Here is a 19,496-nt window from a genome sequence, read left to right on the forward strand (position 1 = left end):
GCACATGATTGGTGTGGGAGTGGTCCTCTTGAACATCGGTTGAGAAACATTTAGATTACCTATACACATCTTTGATACTGGGGACATGCCATCGGCAAATTGAAAATCATTTATATACAGTTAAATTCGAAATCATTTTAAAGCCCGGTATCAATCAATTTTGAGACGTAATAAAACAAGTCTCCTAGGGCCAAGGGATTTTTCCGAGGAAAATGTCGCCCGTGATTGTATGCTGTTCAAATTTGAGGTCACTAATTTACTTACAACTACTAGTAATTTTTAATTGCTGTTCCTTTAATGTTAATTCAGTCTAACCATTGTTAATTTTACTGTTAACCTGGGGGGGGGGGAATTGAACGGATTATTGAACAAGTGCTGTCATCTAATTTTTATAAAACAAAGAGCAGACTTCTAGTACCATTTTTTAAAACTAGATGGCAGTCAATTTTTTAGGTAAAAAAACAATTATATAAATATTTTTAAATGGTAAAAACCAGCAACTTTAATGAATAACTGAAAATGGGTTCCGGGCCTCCGCAATAGAAAATTTTTTTACTAAAAAGAGCACCGTGAGTCAAAAAAAGGCACTGAGCTATAAGTAAACTTTACTTGTAGCTCAGTGAAAAAAGGTCTAGAACCGCTGCTTTAGAAAATATTTTCCACATTATGAAATTTTATAGATCAAAGCCGTAGTTACTACCCTTTTCAAGAAAAAGTGGTTTACCGACTGCTTTCTTTACATTAAGCCGGGTTTTCCTAGGCGCAAGTTTTACATTGTGCGCGCAGCGTGAAAACACTGATTGGTCAAAAAACTTTCAGGTTTTTAACCAATCAGCGTTTTCACGCCGCAGACGGCACAAAAGTTCTATCAGAAAGCCGGGTTTTCCTAGGAGCAGGTTTCCTGTGCCGCGCACACCATGATTCGCGTGATACGCCGTCCACTCACGAATAAGAAAAGCAGCATGACTGTTTTCCTACAGAGCGCAATACGCCTCACGACAGCGCTTTACGTCGGGCGTGATTGGCCGACTGCGTCTGGAAGAGTCAAATGCGTCGTGCGCCGCGGTTTTGCCGATGTTCTCTTCACTCTTGTGTTTTCTTTCCTTTCCCTTCCAACCGGAGCATGCAGACGACAGCGTAGCTGATACCAAGGCCATATATATTATAATATAGCCGCGCTGATCTGATGCGCTCCGCTGGGAAAACACAAACGCGTAGCGTGATTATGCAACACGTTGCTGCCGACGCGAAATTATACTGTTCGGTACTATTATTGGCGGGTTTTTTTTCGAACTGGCGCTTTATTTGGAAAAGTTTGTTACATTGATGGTAGTCTTTATATCAGCAATATCGTCATTCACATCCCATCAGAATTCTGACTCAGTGCCGTCTTAACGCATGGGTCCATCCGGGGGCCCCAAGAAAAGAGGGGTCTCTAAAAAATCACTTTGCTCGCGACTGTGGATAACAGTTTCGATCGCCAATATAATAAATAAAGCCTCCATATTTGTTTACATAAATTTGGACGGCTTTGACTAGCAGTTGGAAAAATATTCTTCTACACAGAGAACTTGTCGCCATCTATGGTTGAAAAACAGTACTGCTAGATAGTTTTTCGTTTGCTTCTAAGACACTAGATGACAGCACAAGTCCTATTTTTAAGTTTGTGACTCACGCATGAAGAAGTTCTTAAATGTTTGGATAGATGGCAGCAAAATCTGTAGTATTTAGTATACCACATGGACTTGAAAGTCAACACCGTCGTTTGTGCTTGTTTACATTTCCTTAAAAATTCATCACAAAAGTGAGTGGTGCAGTTGAATTTTTTTTTTGAGATTACATGTTTTGTAATTTCATATTTATAACGCATATGTGGTGGCAATTAGACTGTTGTGAGAAATCGCTGTAGTAATTGGACAAATGCAAAGCAGCATGTTTGAGTATGGTAATAATCCTAGTGGCCGCGGTTACCATGGTAGTCAAAAATAAGCCACATTTGAGATTTTTGTGGTGAGGGGGAGGAAGAAAACAGCTTTGGTGTAATCGCTTTTAGGCGATTTGGTGACATTTTTTTTTTCTTTGGCGAAAAGAATATCCAAAAGCATGATGAGAAGTCACCAAGGTTGAAAACGCGGTTATCTATATCAGGCGCCAAAAACCTTGGATTGCAACTCTGCACTGGTTTTCACCTGGGTTTTTTTTTCATCCTCTTTAACCCCATGGTGCAGTAACAACCCACGTTATATGTCGGAATAATTCGAAGAGCATCCACAGAATTTAACGTATATAGTACTGTGATACTATAATTTAAAAAAAAATCAATTCAACACAACGAATTCAATACAATTCAATCCAATTTACAAAAATTTGATACCACTGAAAAAATGAGTTCCTCTGGGTTTGAAGTCATTGCGAAGCCTCGGCCCAACAGAAGCAGTTTAACACTGTGAACAATAAAGGGAGGGAATCGGCTGCTGAAATATGACAGAGCAAAATATGCAGTAGCAGCACCACAGTGCAAAGGAAGTGAAATGACACAAAGTTTAACAATGCAATACTGCAGAAAATGTTGTGTGCAATTGCTATCATGCATGCATGTGAATATTCAAATAAAGGGAAAGTAGTAAAATAGCTGTAGTATAGATGTGATTTTGGTTCATTATTATGTATATAGTAGAAAAATACATAAAATGTAGAGGGGGGTGGAAGGAATCACTGGCATCAGGATAAAGGAAAACCGTTTGAAAAAAACAATTTTTTCATAGAGTTAAAATAAAACTTTGTGATGGGGAGGAGAGAGGAAAGAAAACACTGTAGAGAACTGGATCGATTATGGGGAAAAAAAATGTGTCAAGTTTGAAAAATCCCAAATTTGTGTTCTGCACAAACTGCGTGCGAGCGAAGCACATCGGAGCAGGAAGGTTACTATTGGGTGACAATTTTTGTCAGAATATCTGGATTCAGTAATGAGCTATAAGCACTGCAGATTGGCAAAGTAGAAAATTGAATTGTTTCCAAAATTCTTAAATAACCAATTCTGCGGACACCCTTATAGCAGTGACATCCTACCAGTGAAATTTACTAAAAATTTGTCAATTCCATCATTTTTTGGAAGAAGCCTACAATAAACCATGTCTGTTCTGGTTCAGGAGAAATTTAGCCTTTTGTTTGCAAAACATCACTGATATCGGCATCTGTCAGAGTAGATATTTAACAAAAATTTGGAATTGGCATTTTTATAGATTTTGGTAAATCTGTAATTCCCCCCCCCCCCACTATCAGGATATTTAGATTAAATTGTGAGCTACAAGCACTGAGAGAGTGGTGGGTGAAGGAAAAAATTGAATTGTCACCAAAATCTACTAAAATGTCTACTTTGATAAACATTGATTTCAGTGATGCATTGCAAATAAAAGGCTAAATTTCTCCTGAACTATAACACGGACATGGTTTAATTGTAGGGGTCTTTCAAAAAATTATGGAATGAACAAGTTTTAGTAAATTTAACCGGTTGTAGCTAGAAAGGTATTTGCAGTTTAAATTTTAAACAGCGATTAAAAATTTTAGTGATAATTTTATTTTGAACTTCCCCAATCTTTCAGCGCTTGCAGCTCACTATTAAATCCAGATACTCTAATGAAATCAGTGTCACCTTGTAGAATATTTTCTGTGCTTTTCAAATATGTGCTTAGTTCGCATGTACGTTGTGCAGAAATTTCACAAATTCTAGTTTTTTCAGACTCTACACATTTTTTTCCCATAATCAACTATTAACAATAACTCGAAAACGGTTCAAGGTAGGGCAGGGTTGGTAGGGTGTTTTATGTTCCACTTGGACTCATCTAATCTATCACACACCCTTTTTTTTTTAATTTTACAGAACTGGTCATGTTCAATCGTATCATGGGTGGATCTAGAGCTCGCTGTTGGGATAAGTGATTTTACAAATTGCTAAAAATTAGTCAATTTGTTTTGGGTGACCGTTCGTCCTGTATTTTCTGGGACAGTTTTGTTTTTTTCTCTGTTCCGACTTTTTTGGAAAACTTTCCTAGTTTTTCAGTCGAAGATTTCTAGAATTTATTTAATCAAAAACATTGATATAGATAATTTTCAACATATTGATTTAATGCAATATTGCCATATAGAATTTGCAAAAATTTCATCAGTTGTCGCATTTTGCTTGGCGGGGGAGGTGATCAACACCCCTATAGATTCGCGCCTACCCTGTATATTCGGTATAAATTAGATTTTTTTACATTGCCACACACATCTGTGTATCGACACCTGTTACAATCATTTTATTTTCCCCTCCTAGGTGATGGCAACATCCCCTGATCAACCAGCTGCAGTAGCAGACTCTTCAGCAAAGAAGAAGACAAGCATCAGGTATGACCCTGAAGAATACAACTTGAGGAAAAAGCTCCCCCGTATTCTACCAAAACGTCACAATGATGTGTACGTGAATACAAAAACAAACTTTGCTGTCTCCATGAAACGATGTCAGAAGTTGCTGGATTCTGGAGAAAATGAGATATACATCCACGGAATTGGTTTAGCTGTGAACAGGGCGGTCAACATAGCGCTTCAGTTGCAGATCAAATATATGAACTCTCTAATTCTGTCTACCAACACTTCGACGGTAGATCTCATTGATGAATTTGAGCCAAAGACAGATGATGGAGACTTTCATTCACAGACTAGAAGCAACTCTGCAATTCATATTAAAGTGACGCGACCCATGTCGTTGGTGGAAATGCAGCCTGCGGAATGAATTGTAACAGCGGCCATTAGTAGATTTGTAAATAAATTTATTATCAAATGATGCACAAATTTTCCAGTTTATTATTAAGCATCCAAGTTCAGACTAATGTGCAGTGTATGTTGCTTAATGTGATCAAATCAGGAATCACAGTTTCTTATAACAACTGATTGATAACTATATTGGGGAAAACTCCTGGTTGTAAATATGATGACCATATGTCCCATTTGATAGAGGGACAACTCAGTTTATCTTCCTCACATCACAGGTTTCAGTATGTTAAATCATGCATGTGTCACAAAGGGCATTTTAGTATAAGTAGAGGTTGTTATATGACATTACATCCTGTATTTTATTGGACAGAGCCATTATTTTCGTATATTGTTTTGTTTCCAGGCGCTAGATCATTAAAACGTGAGATTTATACCAATATCAAATTATCATTCAATTTCAACAAAAAATTTTAAATAAAAATCCTTGTGATATATAATATACAAATCCAGTGTCCACTTTGACCAGATTTTAACAATTTTACCAAAACAAAAATTTGAATGCTGTGGGGGGGGGGGACGTTTTTCAAAGGTTATAGAGTAGTCTCTTAGACACATCACATTTTGTATATAATTTGAGAAAAAAGTTTATTTGCATAGCCTATTTAGAATATTTGAGATCTTTCTCTCAGTTAGTTAAACACATATCTGTCCACTCCATTACGGCTCCAAAGCAAAATGTTTTGCACTGTTCTGCAACGAGTCCTCGGCTGAGTGGAAATGTTCTGCTCTATAAATCCCCATTATAGTAGTTCTCTACATTTTTCCTTAAAATTCTTCCAGATTGCTCTGCAGTGGCACCGATTGTTTTGTGACGTACATCGCAGATTTCAGCATATTCTGCTTTAGAAGCTACGGGAAGCATTTTTGCAGTTCACAAGCAAAAAAATTAAAGAACACTTCAAACTAAGATGTTAAATTATAAATTACCAACCCAATGTCTGTCAGAAATAAAAGGTTTTGATTTTAAGTAGTTAAATATATGTAAAAAATTATATAAAAAAACTTTTTTACATGAAATTTTTTTATTTTGAAAAAAAAAACGAAAAACCATCAAAACAAGGTAAAAAAAAAAATGTTAAACTGTCTTTTTCTTCAGCATATGTGTGAGAAATAAGTTGATTTCATTATTTTTCAAGAGGCAGAAATAATATTTGTTTTTAAAGCAATATTTGTTTCCGTAACAGAGTAGACAAAATCCACGACTTTCACTCATAAAACTCGAAAAATAAAATACGATTACCAAAAAAAAATGAAAAATATTTATGAAGTATTAAACTTTGAAAATTCAACTTTGAACTTTTAATTCCAAAAATGTAGAATATAATTTTTTTTTTTTTGGGGGGGGGGGGATGACCCATGTACTCTACTAGCTGTTACCCGTGGCTTCGCTTGTGTGGATTTGGTAATCTCAAAATTGCTTAGCGATGATTCCTTCCAATAACGTTTGAATCCCTCATGACTCTTTTGGGTGTTTCATTTCCAAAAATCCCGTCTTGGCAAGTTTTATATTATAAAACATACTGACCAAATTTCATATTTATAGCTTCCAGCAGTTTGAGCTCAGCATAAACTGCTGCCACCAACTATCTTCAGGGTGATTAAAATAGTGCCATCCGAGTAGAGAAGTTTTAAAATTTTATTCAAAATATTCAATAATGCAATAAATAATGAAATATCTGTGTTTCATATAACTTGACAATATCAAAAAAAAGGTTCTTTTTTTTAATAATAACATGACAAATAAAACTACATTTCAACTAATAGTATGATATATATGTCTACACTATATTGCCAAAAGTCTGTCCTTTTTAGAGATTGTCCATTTTCTCAAATTTCTAGAAAAAATACTGGACAAATTCTGAGATAGCACCTGTGCTGAAAGAGGAAGGCTATAAGATGTATGAAAAAAGGTGAAGATGGGATTTCAATAGACATTAAAGAAGCAGGAGAAGAATTTGCCAGTATGCTAGCTGCCTTGTTCACAAATTTTCTCATAAAATCAGATGTGCCTGAAGATTGGAATAACGCAATGATGATTCTTTACAAACAGGGTGAAAAAGAGGATATCAAGAACTATCAACCAATCAGTCTCCTATTATGAGTCATATATATTTTTAATAACGAAATGTTTCACCAGAGACAAATTGAAAATAAAACAACAGTGTACATGCATTGGTCACAAAGTAATCAACAGTTAAGGACGGCTCAAAGTATATAAAATATCATGTAAAAAAATCGGCAACACCAGAATAAAGTAAATAATAAAAAGTTATTTTATTGCAGTTATTTACAAATTTTGAAACCAATAAGAACATATACAGGGAATTTACAAAATTTTCATGGAAACACACTTCTTGCAAATGAGATAACACCTTTGCAGTAGACAGGTTTTTTCTCTTTAGTGATAAGACGATCTTTCTTTCGGTATAAATGTCACATAAAGACGATTTTTCAAGTAGTTTCCTAAGATGCAGCCAACATTTCCCTTTGTTCTTTTTGTGCCTTTGCTGGCTCTGTGAATAAAATTTTCATGACTGTGTGTGCAGCAATTATCATTGTCATAAGCAAGGGAGCCAAAGGTGGCAAGAATTTGAGAACCACTTGGTTAACAAATAAATAAGATAATTGTTTTTAAAACAATAAATAAGCATCAATACTCACTAGATGGTGCTTCACTAGGCACTTCAGGTAATTCAAGTTCTTCATCTTTAGTTTCACGTTCTCCAGATGGTGCAACTTCTTCCTTAATTGGTTCTGGTATTGATTCTGCTATTATTCCTTCGAGCTCTTCCAAAACTGCATCTTCATCTTCGGCGCTGAGTTGGCCACTTAATAAATCATCAATTTCCTGGTAAAATTAGAGTAGAAAAAATTGCACTGAACATTTTTTTTTATATTTTACATTCTTCCTTTACAGTTATATACACAAAGTAGTTATTGATTCCCAGTTCAAGTACTGTTGATCCCCAATATACATATCCCGTAAGTCCTACTTCAACCTTTATCTTATCAACTTTCTGTCGAAGAAGTATGGTTCCAATTTAAAAAAAATGCTTAACTGGTACAGACACCATCCTGTACCAGTTTTGAGGGTGAAAATACAGTGCATCACAAAATAAAAAAAAATCTAAATTTTTTTAGTTTCCCTGTGCTCTAACTTCCAATCAGAAAGTTGTTGCCCCATCTCTCCCGAAGCCAAAAAACTGTTGCCAAGTGCAATATTATCTGAGATATTTGAATTTAACAAGGTGATAAAAGTTGGGGAAGAACAGCATAAACTAAGGGCAATGCTCCTTTCCCTCATTTATGCTGTTCTTTCTTAACTTTTTCTAATTTTTGAATTCAAATATTCCAGCGAATATTGCAGTTGAAAACATTTTTTGGGGGGTCAGAAGAGACAGGGTAAAAACTTTCTAACTGGAAGTTAGAAGACAGGGGGGACTGTATAAAAATTTACATTTTTTATTTTTGGGTACACTGTATTTCAAATCTCTAACATTTACAGGGTATTTTCTGAACACATCTTGAGCATTTTTTAAATTGGAACCATACTTCTTCCACGAACGGTTGATGAGACAAAGACGGAATTAGGACTTACTTTTTGAGAATGTTTTTCTATTCCAATTTTTTCTTGGTTCCCAGCTCCCAAGTCTAGATTTGATGTGTCAGGTGTTGCGCCATATTGGGAGCAAAGATCGCATGCCCTATACTTTTTTGAACAAAACCTTGGCACTCCATATTATTTTTGGTTCTGTGCCTAGACTTACATGGTGTCAAGTTTCATACACTAAAGTGTTGAGTACTAAAAATGTTTTCATTCAACCTCCTAGTAGCCACTTTCATTTTATAGAAAACATACATTAAAAGACTTGCTTATAGATTAACCCTCAGCATGCTCCTATCCTGAGAAGATCTGGATTTTTTTTTTTCATAGAAATTTTTTTACACAAAGTTCTTAAAATGACATAGATGGCATACTCATATATATTCTAGTTTTATTATTTCTCTATTCTCTTAATAGGTTTGTTGTACAATGTGGAATGATTGTACATTGCTGAGTAGTGGTAGTGTGCCTGTCTGCCCCATCACTATTTTGTTAGTGATTGTGGGTTCGAACCCAGGATTCTCTGTTTGTATACCACACTTTTTTGTCAATTGTGTAATGCGGTTAAACCTGTTTGGAACAGAATGTCGAGAGACTGAAACAATATTCCACTTTATAAAAGTGCACACACACACATAAAAGCATTAATTGATAAAGGGACAATTTTGTGATTCTGTCAATGACAGGTTTCTGTCTCATACAGTGGCCGTCTTAGATAGCTTTCGCTGTACAGTGATACCTTGGCTTACAAAGTTTTTGGCTAATGAATATGATTCCAGAATGTGAATTATCTTTGTAGATTTATCTTTCAAGAGGTATCATTGTATTTGTGATGTATGAGTTTGAGGGCCATCTATCTTTCATAGAAGACAACTGAAAAAGGTAAAAAAAAAATTATGCAGCTGTTTTGAGAGCAGCTTTTCTCAGACTATTCCTGTAGTCTAGCGGAATTGAATTTCCCCTAGGCTATACAACTTGGATTTCAAGGAAAAAAAGGCAAATGCCTGAACTTTAATAGGTAATCTACAATAAAACTGAGTAGAGGGTAAATATTATGAAACTTTTTAACCACCCATGAAGAAACATATATTTTTATATATTTTAGGACCATTTAGAACCCCAACAATGGGGGTTTTCAAACTGTCAGAGGATCTGTTTCCCAGGTAATTTCAGATTTTTTCATATTGATGTTTCTTACCTGTGAACTGCTTTCATGAAAAACTTCTTTCTACCTTTCAAGGAATGAAGAAAAGTGTCAAATCAGTTTACTTCTTTATTTATGGGCATTTGGAAACAAATTTAGAGGATGTATAGTTAAAGTACCAGCGATATAACCCAGAAACTGGTATGTTTGTTGACATTTAGGAAATTAAGGGAGAAAAGATTAACAGAGTAGGTTTTCATCCCCCCCCCCACCAGCAACCCTTCAATGATATATGCAATATATAATATTTTTTTCAACTCGTCAAAACAATGTGGGTAAAAGACAAAATCTAATTTGGTTCATAGGGTTACCAATGAAATATTGCAAGGGACTGAGAGAAAGAACAGGGAGACAGCTACAAAGTATTTCTTACAGCTATTGTATTATGCAATATCTCGCTCTTGTATGGGAAGAGGTTATATTTACTCCACATTTTTCATTGTTTCTCAAAGATAAAAAGAAATTTCCCTTTTGTTTAAAAAATTTCCACATAACTGAGACCAAAGCCTCAAAACTAGACATTAAGTACCTGGGAAATGAACCCAGACTATAGACTCAAGATCAAAACAAGATCAAAGGTGATTCCTAATGGTTATCTGAAAAACGTGATGACTGCATAACATATGTATGAGATAATTACCCTTACAGATCACTGCATTGACTTACTATAAAAATCAAATTTAGGCTTATTAAACATTTTTGAGAATTGAAAATAGCAAGGAAATAGTAAAAAAAAAGTGTAAAGGAAGGATTTTCCTCACCCTTTGTTTCTCGATTCCTTCTTGAGTTTCATCCATTATCCTTTCAATCTCATCCAGAGATAACACCTAAGTATGTAAAATGTATTTAATATGATAATGCAAGAAGGAAAAAACATAAAATGAAATGCAAAAAGAACCTTGATTTTTTCAGATCTCTGTTAATTCTTTAACGCCCAAAGATGAGCCAGATAGGAAGAATGGGAATATTTTGGGAGGTTTTATGAACACTGTTGAAAAAGGTAAAAGCTCTCATCAGAGGCAGAAAACCAGATAGGTCTAAGTTGCACAGGAAGGTGACGAAATAGAAACCTGTCAATCATGATTGAGTTGTATGGTTAGTTGAGTGTTTATCACCACTCCTAATTTATTTTGATTCTGGATAATTTTTTCCTTCAAAAATTCTTACAAAAATTTATAAATGAACAAGCTATAAATGTATTTGCAGTTGCATTCAAAAAGTTGGTTACAATTTCATAAAAGTCAAAATGTAAAATGACTTTTGAGTAGATTTGGTGATATATATGAAGACAAAATATCAGAGACTCGCATCAAACATCAGAGTTAATTAATCTAGGGTAAGTGAAAAAAATCAAGTAGCTGGCCAACAAATTCTAGTTGCCAACCCAACTTCTTTTGAAATTTGAATTTTAGGACATAGCCTTAGCCCAATGACTATATCATACTGATTGTTATAACTATTACTGGTAAACAAGAGTTCAAAAAAAAAAAATTACCTGATGAAGTGACTTTAGTGATTCATTTCCAACTTTCAGACCTTCTACAACTTGTATTTCAATCTGAGCAAATTCTATATCAGTTGCCTGTAATTGATAATTAAACATAATTACTTTATAATAGCAATAAGCTTTTCATGCTAACTAGATAAAGTTTTTTCATCTTTTCACACAAGTGTTGTTTCTTGAAATAGAAATCCCTATTATTTCTGCACAAATATCAAAATTCAAAAGTTGTTCAAAGTAAAATCAAAGTGATGTTATGTGAATGACTATACCAATTTCTAAAGAAATTAAATAAAACTATTTTTTTTTTATCTTTCATATCCTTATAAATAACTAAAATTCATCATTTCACAAAGTAGTAGTCTTTTTTTAGTCTTTTTGTTGTACAGTTGTATTTTGAATCCAAATTACAACATATGCATCAGAATATAAAATAAACATCTCTTTTTAACCATATTATTTTTTGCTGATTGACATTTAAAACACCAGTCAAACCTTATGTGACAGTGTTTTGATGTCAGGGGGAAAAAAAGTTGCTGCTTATAATATAAGCGTAAATGAGAAAGCCAGACTACCATAAAAAAAATACTCTAAATCATCCAAGTGGTCGTCCTAATAAGCAACCAACCAATTTAAGGTATCAGACTACCTTTCTTAGAACTTTATAATAAAATGGTACTGGAGTAAACTTTAATAAAATTTTTTGATGAAAAAAAATAAAAAAGAACAAAAATAAATTATGCACTACCTATGTCCCTTTGTATGAGAAAGTCATTTTGTGTCAAATTTTAAGCAAAATTCATGTAATATTCAAAACACGACTGCAAAAAATTCTAAGAATGAAATATTTTGTTCGCACTGCATTTGGCCCATAATGGCACAGGTCATGAACCAAAATTTAAAGGATTGTATGGTATGCTCATAAGTTACACTCAAATCTGTTGATGTACATATGAGTTTTTCGAAATTTCATTTAACATATTCATTAAACACTGTAATTAGATAAATACATATGATCAACCTTAGATTTTGGTTCATATAACCTTGCATATATGGCAAAATATGTATTAAAGTTTTATAATGATACAATGAATAAATGTTTAGAAATCATGTTTCAAACTCAATAAAATATCAAAAATTGCATTCTTTATGAATGTGTTTACGATATAATATTTTTAAGAACCCAATGTTTTACCCAATATTTTTATTAACTTCACTTCTTCGTCAAAAAAGCTTCATAAATAACACACTAGCGTTACTATAATTGCTCGTAATCAAAAATGTAAACATTTCCTCTATATATCCACATATTATTCATCATGTTTCTTTTTAAAAATATAGAAAAATATTTAAAAATCTGTTGATTCTTTCTGAATCCTCCTGTATAAACAATGGCTTGATATTTTTATTGTAGAATTGTACGTATAGAATTTGATAAACTTACATTATATGATACATGTATGGCAAGTATCTGTTCAGCTGAGTTGAGACATTTTTTAGTTAGACATATTTTTACTCAAGGTTTATAATAATATTTTTACTCAAGGTTTATAATAATATTTTTACTCTTAGTTTTCATTTTGGAGAATCTCTTATGCCCCCCCACATTTCATGAACCGTTGCCATTTAGGATAGAGTTATTATATGAAAGCATTTGCCTAAGACAAATGTCCTCCATAATACACAAATGATTGACTGTTTTGTTCTGGAGAGGTGCTGCTTCTCTGGCAAAGCAGAAATGTCAGAGGTCAGAGAACTAGTCTAAGTGCTTGTTGGATGCATTTCTAAGTTTTGCTTTGCAGACATGCTGAGTGAATTGCGATGATAGTTTTCACTGCAAACATTGTTCATCTTGAGGAGTACTATCACCCTCCCCTCAAATTTTTTTGCAAGCAGTTTACAAATACTCTGTAGTAAAGGTAAAAATTAAAGGGTCGCCACTTGCCAATCAGACATATTTAATAGTTGAAACTGCAATTTTTTACTCTAGTCACCATCAATGTTCCAGTGTCAAGATAGAAGAGAAAAAAATTATTGAATGAGAAGAGATCAACTGTGCAAGCAATGGAAAAAAAATTATTTGTTCTCCCTAAAAGAAAGAGCACATTCCAAGTGGAAAATACTTAGAAACATAATACAAAAATTTCAAACTGTCAAATATCATGTTTTTGATGGTTGAGTCACTGTTGGAGAAGATGACTTCCCCAAAGTTCACCAAGTTTGAGACAATGAGAATGATATTGCAGATTCTATTAACGATTCCACCAAGCATTGCTGAGGTAGAGAGAGTATGGATCAAAGAAAAAAACACCATATCAACAATAGATCATGTTCAATGGGAAAAAAAAAACCTAGAAAATGAAGTTTTCATTAAAAAAAGGTAAAATATCATTAGATTTTAATCCCGAAGAAAGCATTCAGTTGTGGTAGCAGGGTTCTTTTCAAAGCAGGCATCTGTACCTTAAAGATTAATTACTGTGCAGTATATTTCAGTTGATGTGTATATAAATTACTAGAAATGAATAATAAATAGATAAAAAAAATAGAGGTGTGAAATTATTTTTTTATTTGCAGATTGTTTTGCAACTGTTTGATGTGTTTAATATGAAAGTAACAACGGCGGGATTCAGCCAGCATTGATTTTTTTCCGCTTGCATTTGTGGGTGGCCACCAGATTTAGCAGGTCTAGTCCCCACTGGTCAGTAGGGAAATTTCTCAATTTTCACCTCTACCCTGTAGGTTTGGTAGTCAACAAGGCCATTGATGATAAGATAGTTTTGTTGAAAATTAGAGATAAGTTTTGATTCCACTCCTGATACCATAAGATGCTGCAAGTGCCACACAGATTTTCAAATTCTGATTTCAAGCATTCAATTTTTATCATTACAATAACAAAAAAAAAACCCTTTTTTACACAACTTTACTTGATACCTTTTAGAAAGAGTAACATGGAAATCAAAATGATTCATAATCATTCATATACCATTTGCTCCAAGTTCATCAACTGATTGTCAGTCTTTGAAAGTGTTTGCTCCATAAATCTTTTCTTTCGTAGCAAAAGCATTGCTTTCCTTAAAAAAAAAGAGATAAAAATAAAACCATTAATGTTTTAATGGAGGGAAAAAAAATGTTTTCTCAAATGTTTAGTAATACTAACAAAAATATGCAGCGCTGCCCAGATTTCCTGCACATAATGGGAGCATTATGAAAAGTGACAAACCATTATAAAGTGATAAATTTATTTGAAATACATTGTTTGGGAACCACGGTAAACAGAAGTCATTGGCCCAGGAATCATTGTTGCCTAACAGTTTTTTTTTGCCCATTTTATGGTTTTGTACAGCTCTGGCAAACTTCATTCCAAGTTAAACCTATCGTTCTAGTTTTGTACTGTTTGGTATTTATGTAAATTTGGTGCAGATTGGTTTAAAATTGTAGATTGATATAGAGAAGATATAGGCAGACGAAAATCAATTTTATACAGCCCCTCATGCTAGAAGCACAAATGTACAATGTTCTTGGACAAAAAAGAACGTGGGAAATGGCGTTTGAATGTATAAATATGATTTCTGTACAAGATCAACAATTCATCAGCCAATTCTGAGATTTCATTCTTAAATTAACTTCCGATCCTATAGTTGAACGATCTTTATGGAAATTTTTTTTTTTCCGCATTTGTTCTCCGCATTCAACCACCAAACCTAACTCATTACAGTTTCATCCTTCAAAAAATTATTTAGTAATTAAAATTTAAGGTTTCACACATATAAAGGTTTATTAAAGTGTACATTCATTAGTGTAAGGGTTTATTAAGTCAAATCAAAGGTTTTTTAATCAAAGGTTTATTAAGTGTGCAATGTAAAAGGTTAAAAATGTCTAGTATCATATACACACAACAGGGGTTCTCAAATTTTTTCCACCCACGGCATCCCTTTACCCTATTCAATGCTTAGTCAAAAACAACAATTTTTTTATGCATACTTTGGAGGCAATTCTGCAAAGTGGAGGGGAACAGGCATTTAAATCGTTATTAAATGGCTGTAACTAGTGTATTGAAGCCAGAGGGGCTTATTTTGAATAAAATTCCAAGACAAAAATAATAGTTTTTATTTCATTTTACAAACCCAGTCTTAAAATTTTTTTTACTTCTGTAACTAGATCTAAACGATGAATCTGGGATTTATCTTTAGGAATCCTAATCATTCTTAAGGAAACGCTTCAACATATTGCAACAGATGTGAGGTGGGATAAATCTTGTCATGTTATGTCATTTGGCACAATTATCTAAACTCCAAACTGCAAGTGAAATAATGACAGGTCCAAGCTGGTTAAAAAAACATTAGAGGGAATATTGGTGATTGTTGCGCCACTTATTTCTGTGCTTCCAACAAGCTTTTGAAAGACCCAAAAGAATAATTTTTGCTTGCTTGCACTCTCAAAGTTTACTATAATCTCTCATTATAGTCATTATCATTATTCATAATTTTAATCAGCAAAAGAAGTTTGGATGTGATTTATGATTTTCTCATCGTAACAGGAAAAATAGTCATTAAGAAAACAAACGTCAGTAAATACAGAGTTCTGGATAATTAGTTTTAAAATACTGTGGTGACAATCATCTTAACATTCTCTAGTCTCACTTAAAGGGGATCTCAAACAGTTACAGTGAATGTTGTTCCAATGCTTAATTCAGTATAATTGTTCTTGAATCTTGTACATATGTAGGACATCTAAATACCCTAGCACTTCCCCCAATAATTGGTTATTCATATCACCACCTATGAACCAGGATATCCAACAGTAAAGACTCACTCTTTCTTGCCATCCTGTAACAACTTCTTAGCTATCTGTCTTTCTTTTTCCAAATTCAATGTTATCTTCTTCTGGTACTGTTTAAGTTTGTCTCGCTGCTGTTTCAATTGCTGAAAAATAAAGGAAAAAATAATTTAGAGAGAAAAAAAGTAGGAACAGCCAAGAGAGAGGCAGAAACTTCAATAAAAATTATAATACAGCGAAACCTTGCTACAACTATATCTGATATAACAATAAATTCCTCTGTAACGATATTTTTTTAAGTCTTGTTTAAAAATGTCTTATACTTGAATGTTAAACTGCTGCCTCTCTATGTAATAATAATCTCCCTAAAATAATATTTTTTCTTGGTCTGCAGAGTATTGTTACATCAAGATTTTACTGTATTTAAAAGAAATTTCTCTCAATCCCGATTCATGTCATTTTTTTCAAAAATATAAACATAGAATAATGAAAGAAATGCAGTTTTTGGGCTGCAGTTTTTTTTCTTGGACATGGTCCAAGAAATTTACATCTTGATGTTTTGTCAATATCTGTGGCAGGCATCTTTGAAGGTTCAAAAACGTTTAGGACTCTCTCTATAAGTCAGAAAGGTACGATGTCTTTTATTCTTATCTATACATTGCTGCAACCTTTTCACATGCTATAACTTTACATAAGCAACATATAATTCTCATTCAAAAACTATAAAAATTAAATTTAATGCATTTAACACTCGTGTAATTTGTTTTCTTTGAGAATTTCATAATATAAATATAATATATCAAATACAGGGCGATTATAATTACAGTTCCCTTTCTCTGAATAGTTTTTCTCAAAAACTACTCATCCGAACACAGCTAAATTTTCATAATATGTTAATGAGACCATGGAAGAGAGATTTATGCAATAAAAAATAATTCAATTCTTGACCACCGGGTAAATAAATGGCCCTTTTTTTATTTAATATTATTTCTTTCCATGCTCCCAAGAAATACTTTGGTAATACAGACAATAAAATTGGTCTGTATAGCACATATACAAAGTTTCAATGGAATACGTCTACCAGAACTGGCATTATATAGGTCTGAGTAGTGTCAATATACCGACAGGCGCTACATTAGTCTGAGCACTGTCTGTATACCAGGGTTTAAGCTAGATAAAAAATTCCTTTATTGAAAATGAGGGGAAAAGCTTCAGCAAAATGCTACAATGCTAATGATTGATGGTTGGATGTTTACTCGTTCTGTACCTTCTGTATGCATTTTTGCAAAAGTGGCTACTACTTATTTCGCATTCTAAGATTTTCTTTCTTGATTGTAGCTTAAACCCTGCTGTATATTCTAAAACTACTCATACCTATGTAGCACCCGTTCTTGTAGACATATTCTATTGAAACTTGGTATGTATGCTATAGGGACCATGGAAAGAAATATTATTCAACAAAAAAGGGCCATTTATTCACGTGGTGGTCAAAAAATTGAAATTGATTTTTTTATTGCATAAATCTTTCTCACCTGGTCTCACTAAGATATCCTAAAAATTTGGCTGCATTTGTGGAAGCAGTTTTTAAGAAAAACTACTCCAGTTATGGGAACTTTAATTATAATCACCCTGTATATTAGCCGTTACCCTCACGTAAAAATGCTATATTATTGTAGAACTAGTAACTAAACAAAAGTTTCCAAGCTGATACATTTTGCGACTTTCTGAAGTGTATCTAAAGTCCATGCCATTCACAAACTTCTCTCACTTCAGGTTCACTACACACACATTTCAACATGTACTAGTTCGTTAGAAGTTTCGCAGAGGAATATGGATGAGGTGCATGTGTGGTTTAGTAGTAAAGAGCAATGGACTAGGTCAGTGAACTAAACAACGAATGACCTAAACAGTTCACAAGCATGTGAATCATCTACAAAGCAATGTACAAAAGAGCAGTGATATTTTCCACCCATGGTGCTCCTTTTCCTTCTTGATGGTTATTAATAGCTCTCCGAAGTCTTATAATAAAGAATTATTCAAAGAACCTGTCGGGCCTACCTACTCTGTAGTGCCCCCGACAAAAGATGGCGATACACAATTTGAGAATTACTAATCTGGAGTTTTCAAGCATGTGAGTGAATGAGGAAGCAAGTGGCCAGCTAAGTGAGCAATCAAATGGCCTAGAGAGCAAGAGATCAGGTCAGTGAGTGACCAAAAGAGTGAATTAGTATGTACAAGCATGCGAGTGACCAAAACAGAGAGAGAGAACATGTGAGTGACCAAAAGATGGAGTTAGAAGCAGGGATAAATTGGCTATAGCCCAGGGTGGCAAATTAGAGTTAAGAAAATTAGACTATAAGAATGCTGAACCTTTAGGAGAGAGTGGGCCACTTCGTTGGTTTGATAAAGTTTTCACAGGCCACCTAAATGACCTGTATATGCACCACCAATTGCAAGTGATCTGTAAATATGCTGTAGGTCATTTAAATGATCTGGGAATGAGCCGCTGGTCACTTAAGTGATCTAGGAATGTGCCGCTGGTCATTTAAGTTATCTGGGAATGTAGCATGGGTCACTTAGGCTATGCCGAAATGTGCTATGAGCCATTTCATTGATCTGGAACTGTGTTGCGTATAACTTGCGTGATGTGGAACTGCACTGTCAGTCACTTGAATGATCTGCAACAGTGCCACTGATAACTTGAGTGAGGAGGTGGAATTGTACCATAGGCTGCTTAAGTGCTCTGAAACTGTGCCAAGTGATCTGTAAATACATCACGAGTCACTTGAGTGATCTGGGAATATGTTACGGGCCAATTAGATGATGTGTAAATAGGCTGTGTTCAGCTTCAGTGATCTAAAACCAAGCCGCAGGTAACCTAAGTGATCTGCAAATGTGCTGTTTTGATTACTTTTACAAAATTAGGTTTGAGATCACAGGCTACATAAGATGACTCCGAGGGCCATGGGTTAAGCATATATGGACTAGAATTATAGAAGGGCAGCGAAATTTGTGTGGCCTGTAAATTCCCCTCTGGTTCTTGTATCGCTGTTCTGTGAGTACCACTGTTTCTAGTAAATAATGTTTGATGAAAGTGGGAGAATTACAATCAAGAAAACCTAATGAATTTATAATGAGCATTATATTTTTAAACATTTTTTTCTTTCCTCCTACAGCCCACATCATAAATAAACAAAGACATTTTCATTCACAATATAAGCACACATTCTCGAAATTTATTTCATAACTCTATACCAGTATTGCTTTATCTTGAGGAGTCACTCTTGATTCCTTTTTCTTGGGTTTGCTGAACCAAGACCCCATTATAATAAGCAAGTAAGAATAATCAGCTGTAGAGCTTCCCTCCGATGTAAACAAACGCAAATCGTCCGAGAGAAGGAAGAGTTTTGTACTTCTTTTGTTGTCACCCATATGCAAAATTTAAGTAAAATACATTAATTAAAAAAACAGAGTTTTTCTGATATTGGAATGTAAAAACATCAAGTATGATATGAATATTTTCAAACTTATTGTGTTTAGTGTTTGAAAAAATACAATTTTTCTTTCATTTGTATTTATGACATGGAATACTGGCGTTA

At 34.0% G+C, this 19,496-nt stretch overlaps 2 protein-coding genes across 3 annotated transcripts; one reads left to right on the plus strand and one right to left on the minus strand.

The window, feature by feature from the left end:
* Positions 1 to 1,717: 1,717 nt before the first annotated feature.
* Rpp20 (ribonuclease P protein subunit p20) lies at positions 1,718 to 4,822 on the plus strand. 2 transcript variants are annotated; one of them, XM_089235779.1, is made up of 2 exons: positions 1,718 to 1,804; positions 4,316 to 4,822. In XM_089235779.1, the coding sequence occupies exon 2, from the start codon at positions 4,319 to 4,321 to the stop codon at positions 4,769 to 4,771; it is 453 nt and encodes a 150-aa protein (XP_089091905.1). In that variant the 5' UTR covers positions 1,718 to 1,804; positions 4,316 to 4,318; the 3' UTR covers positions 4,772 to 4,822. The 2 variants fall into 2 exon arrangements, with proteins under 2 accessions (XP_089091905.1, XP_089091897.1); XM_089235771.1 differs by lacking the exon at positions 1,718 to 1,804 and adding an exon at positions 1,816 to 1,945.
* Positions 4,823 to 7,062: 2,240 nt separating this feature from the next.
* Positions 7,063 to 19,281, minus strand: Vps20 (vacuolar protein sorting 20). Its single transcript, XM_089232436.1, has 7 exons — positions 19,153 to 19,281; positions 15,934 to 16,043; positions 14,105 to 14,192; positions 11,116 to 11,202; positions 10,382 to 10,447; positions 7,474 to 7,660; positions 7,063 to 7,325 (listed from the first exon to the last, which is right to left on the minus strand). Exons 1-7 carry the CDS (start codon positions 19,219 to 19,221, stop codon positions 7,276 to 7,278), a joined length of 657 nt encoding a protein of 218 aa, XP_089088562.1. The 5' UTR covers positions 19,222 to 19,281; the 3' UTR covers positions 7,063 to 7,275.
* Positions 19,282 to 19,496: the final 215 nt, after the last annotated feature.

The sequence above is a fragment of the Pholcus phalangioides genome, unplaced genomic scaffold (genome assembly GCF_987345545.1).
Source record: "Pholcus phalangioides strain wild (caught in Gottingen) unplaced genomic scaffold, Ppha-v1.0 ptg000001l_1, whole genome shotgun sequence".
NCBI classification, from domain to species: domain Eukaryota; kingdom Metazoa; phylum Arthropoda; class Arachnida; order Araneae; family Pholcidae; genus Pholcus; species Pholcus phalangioides.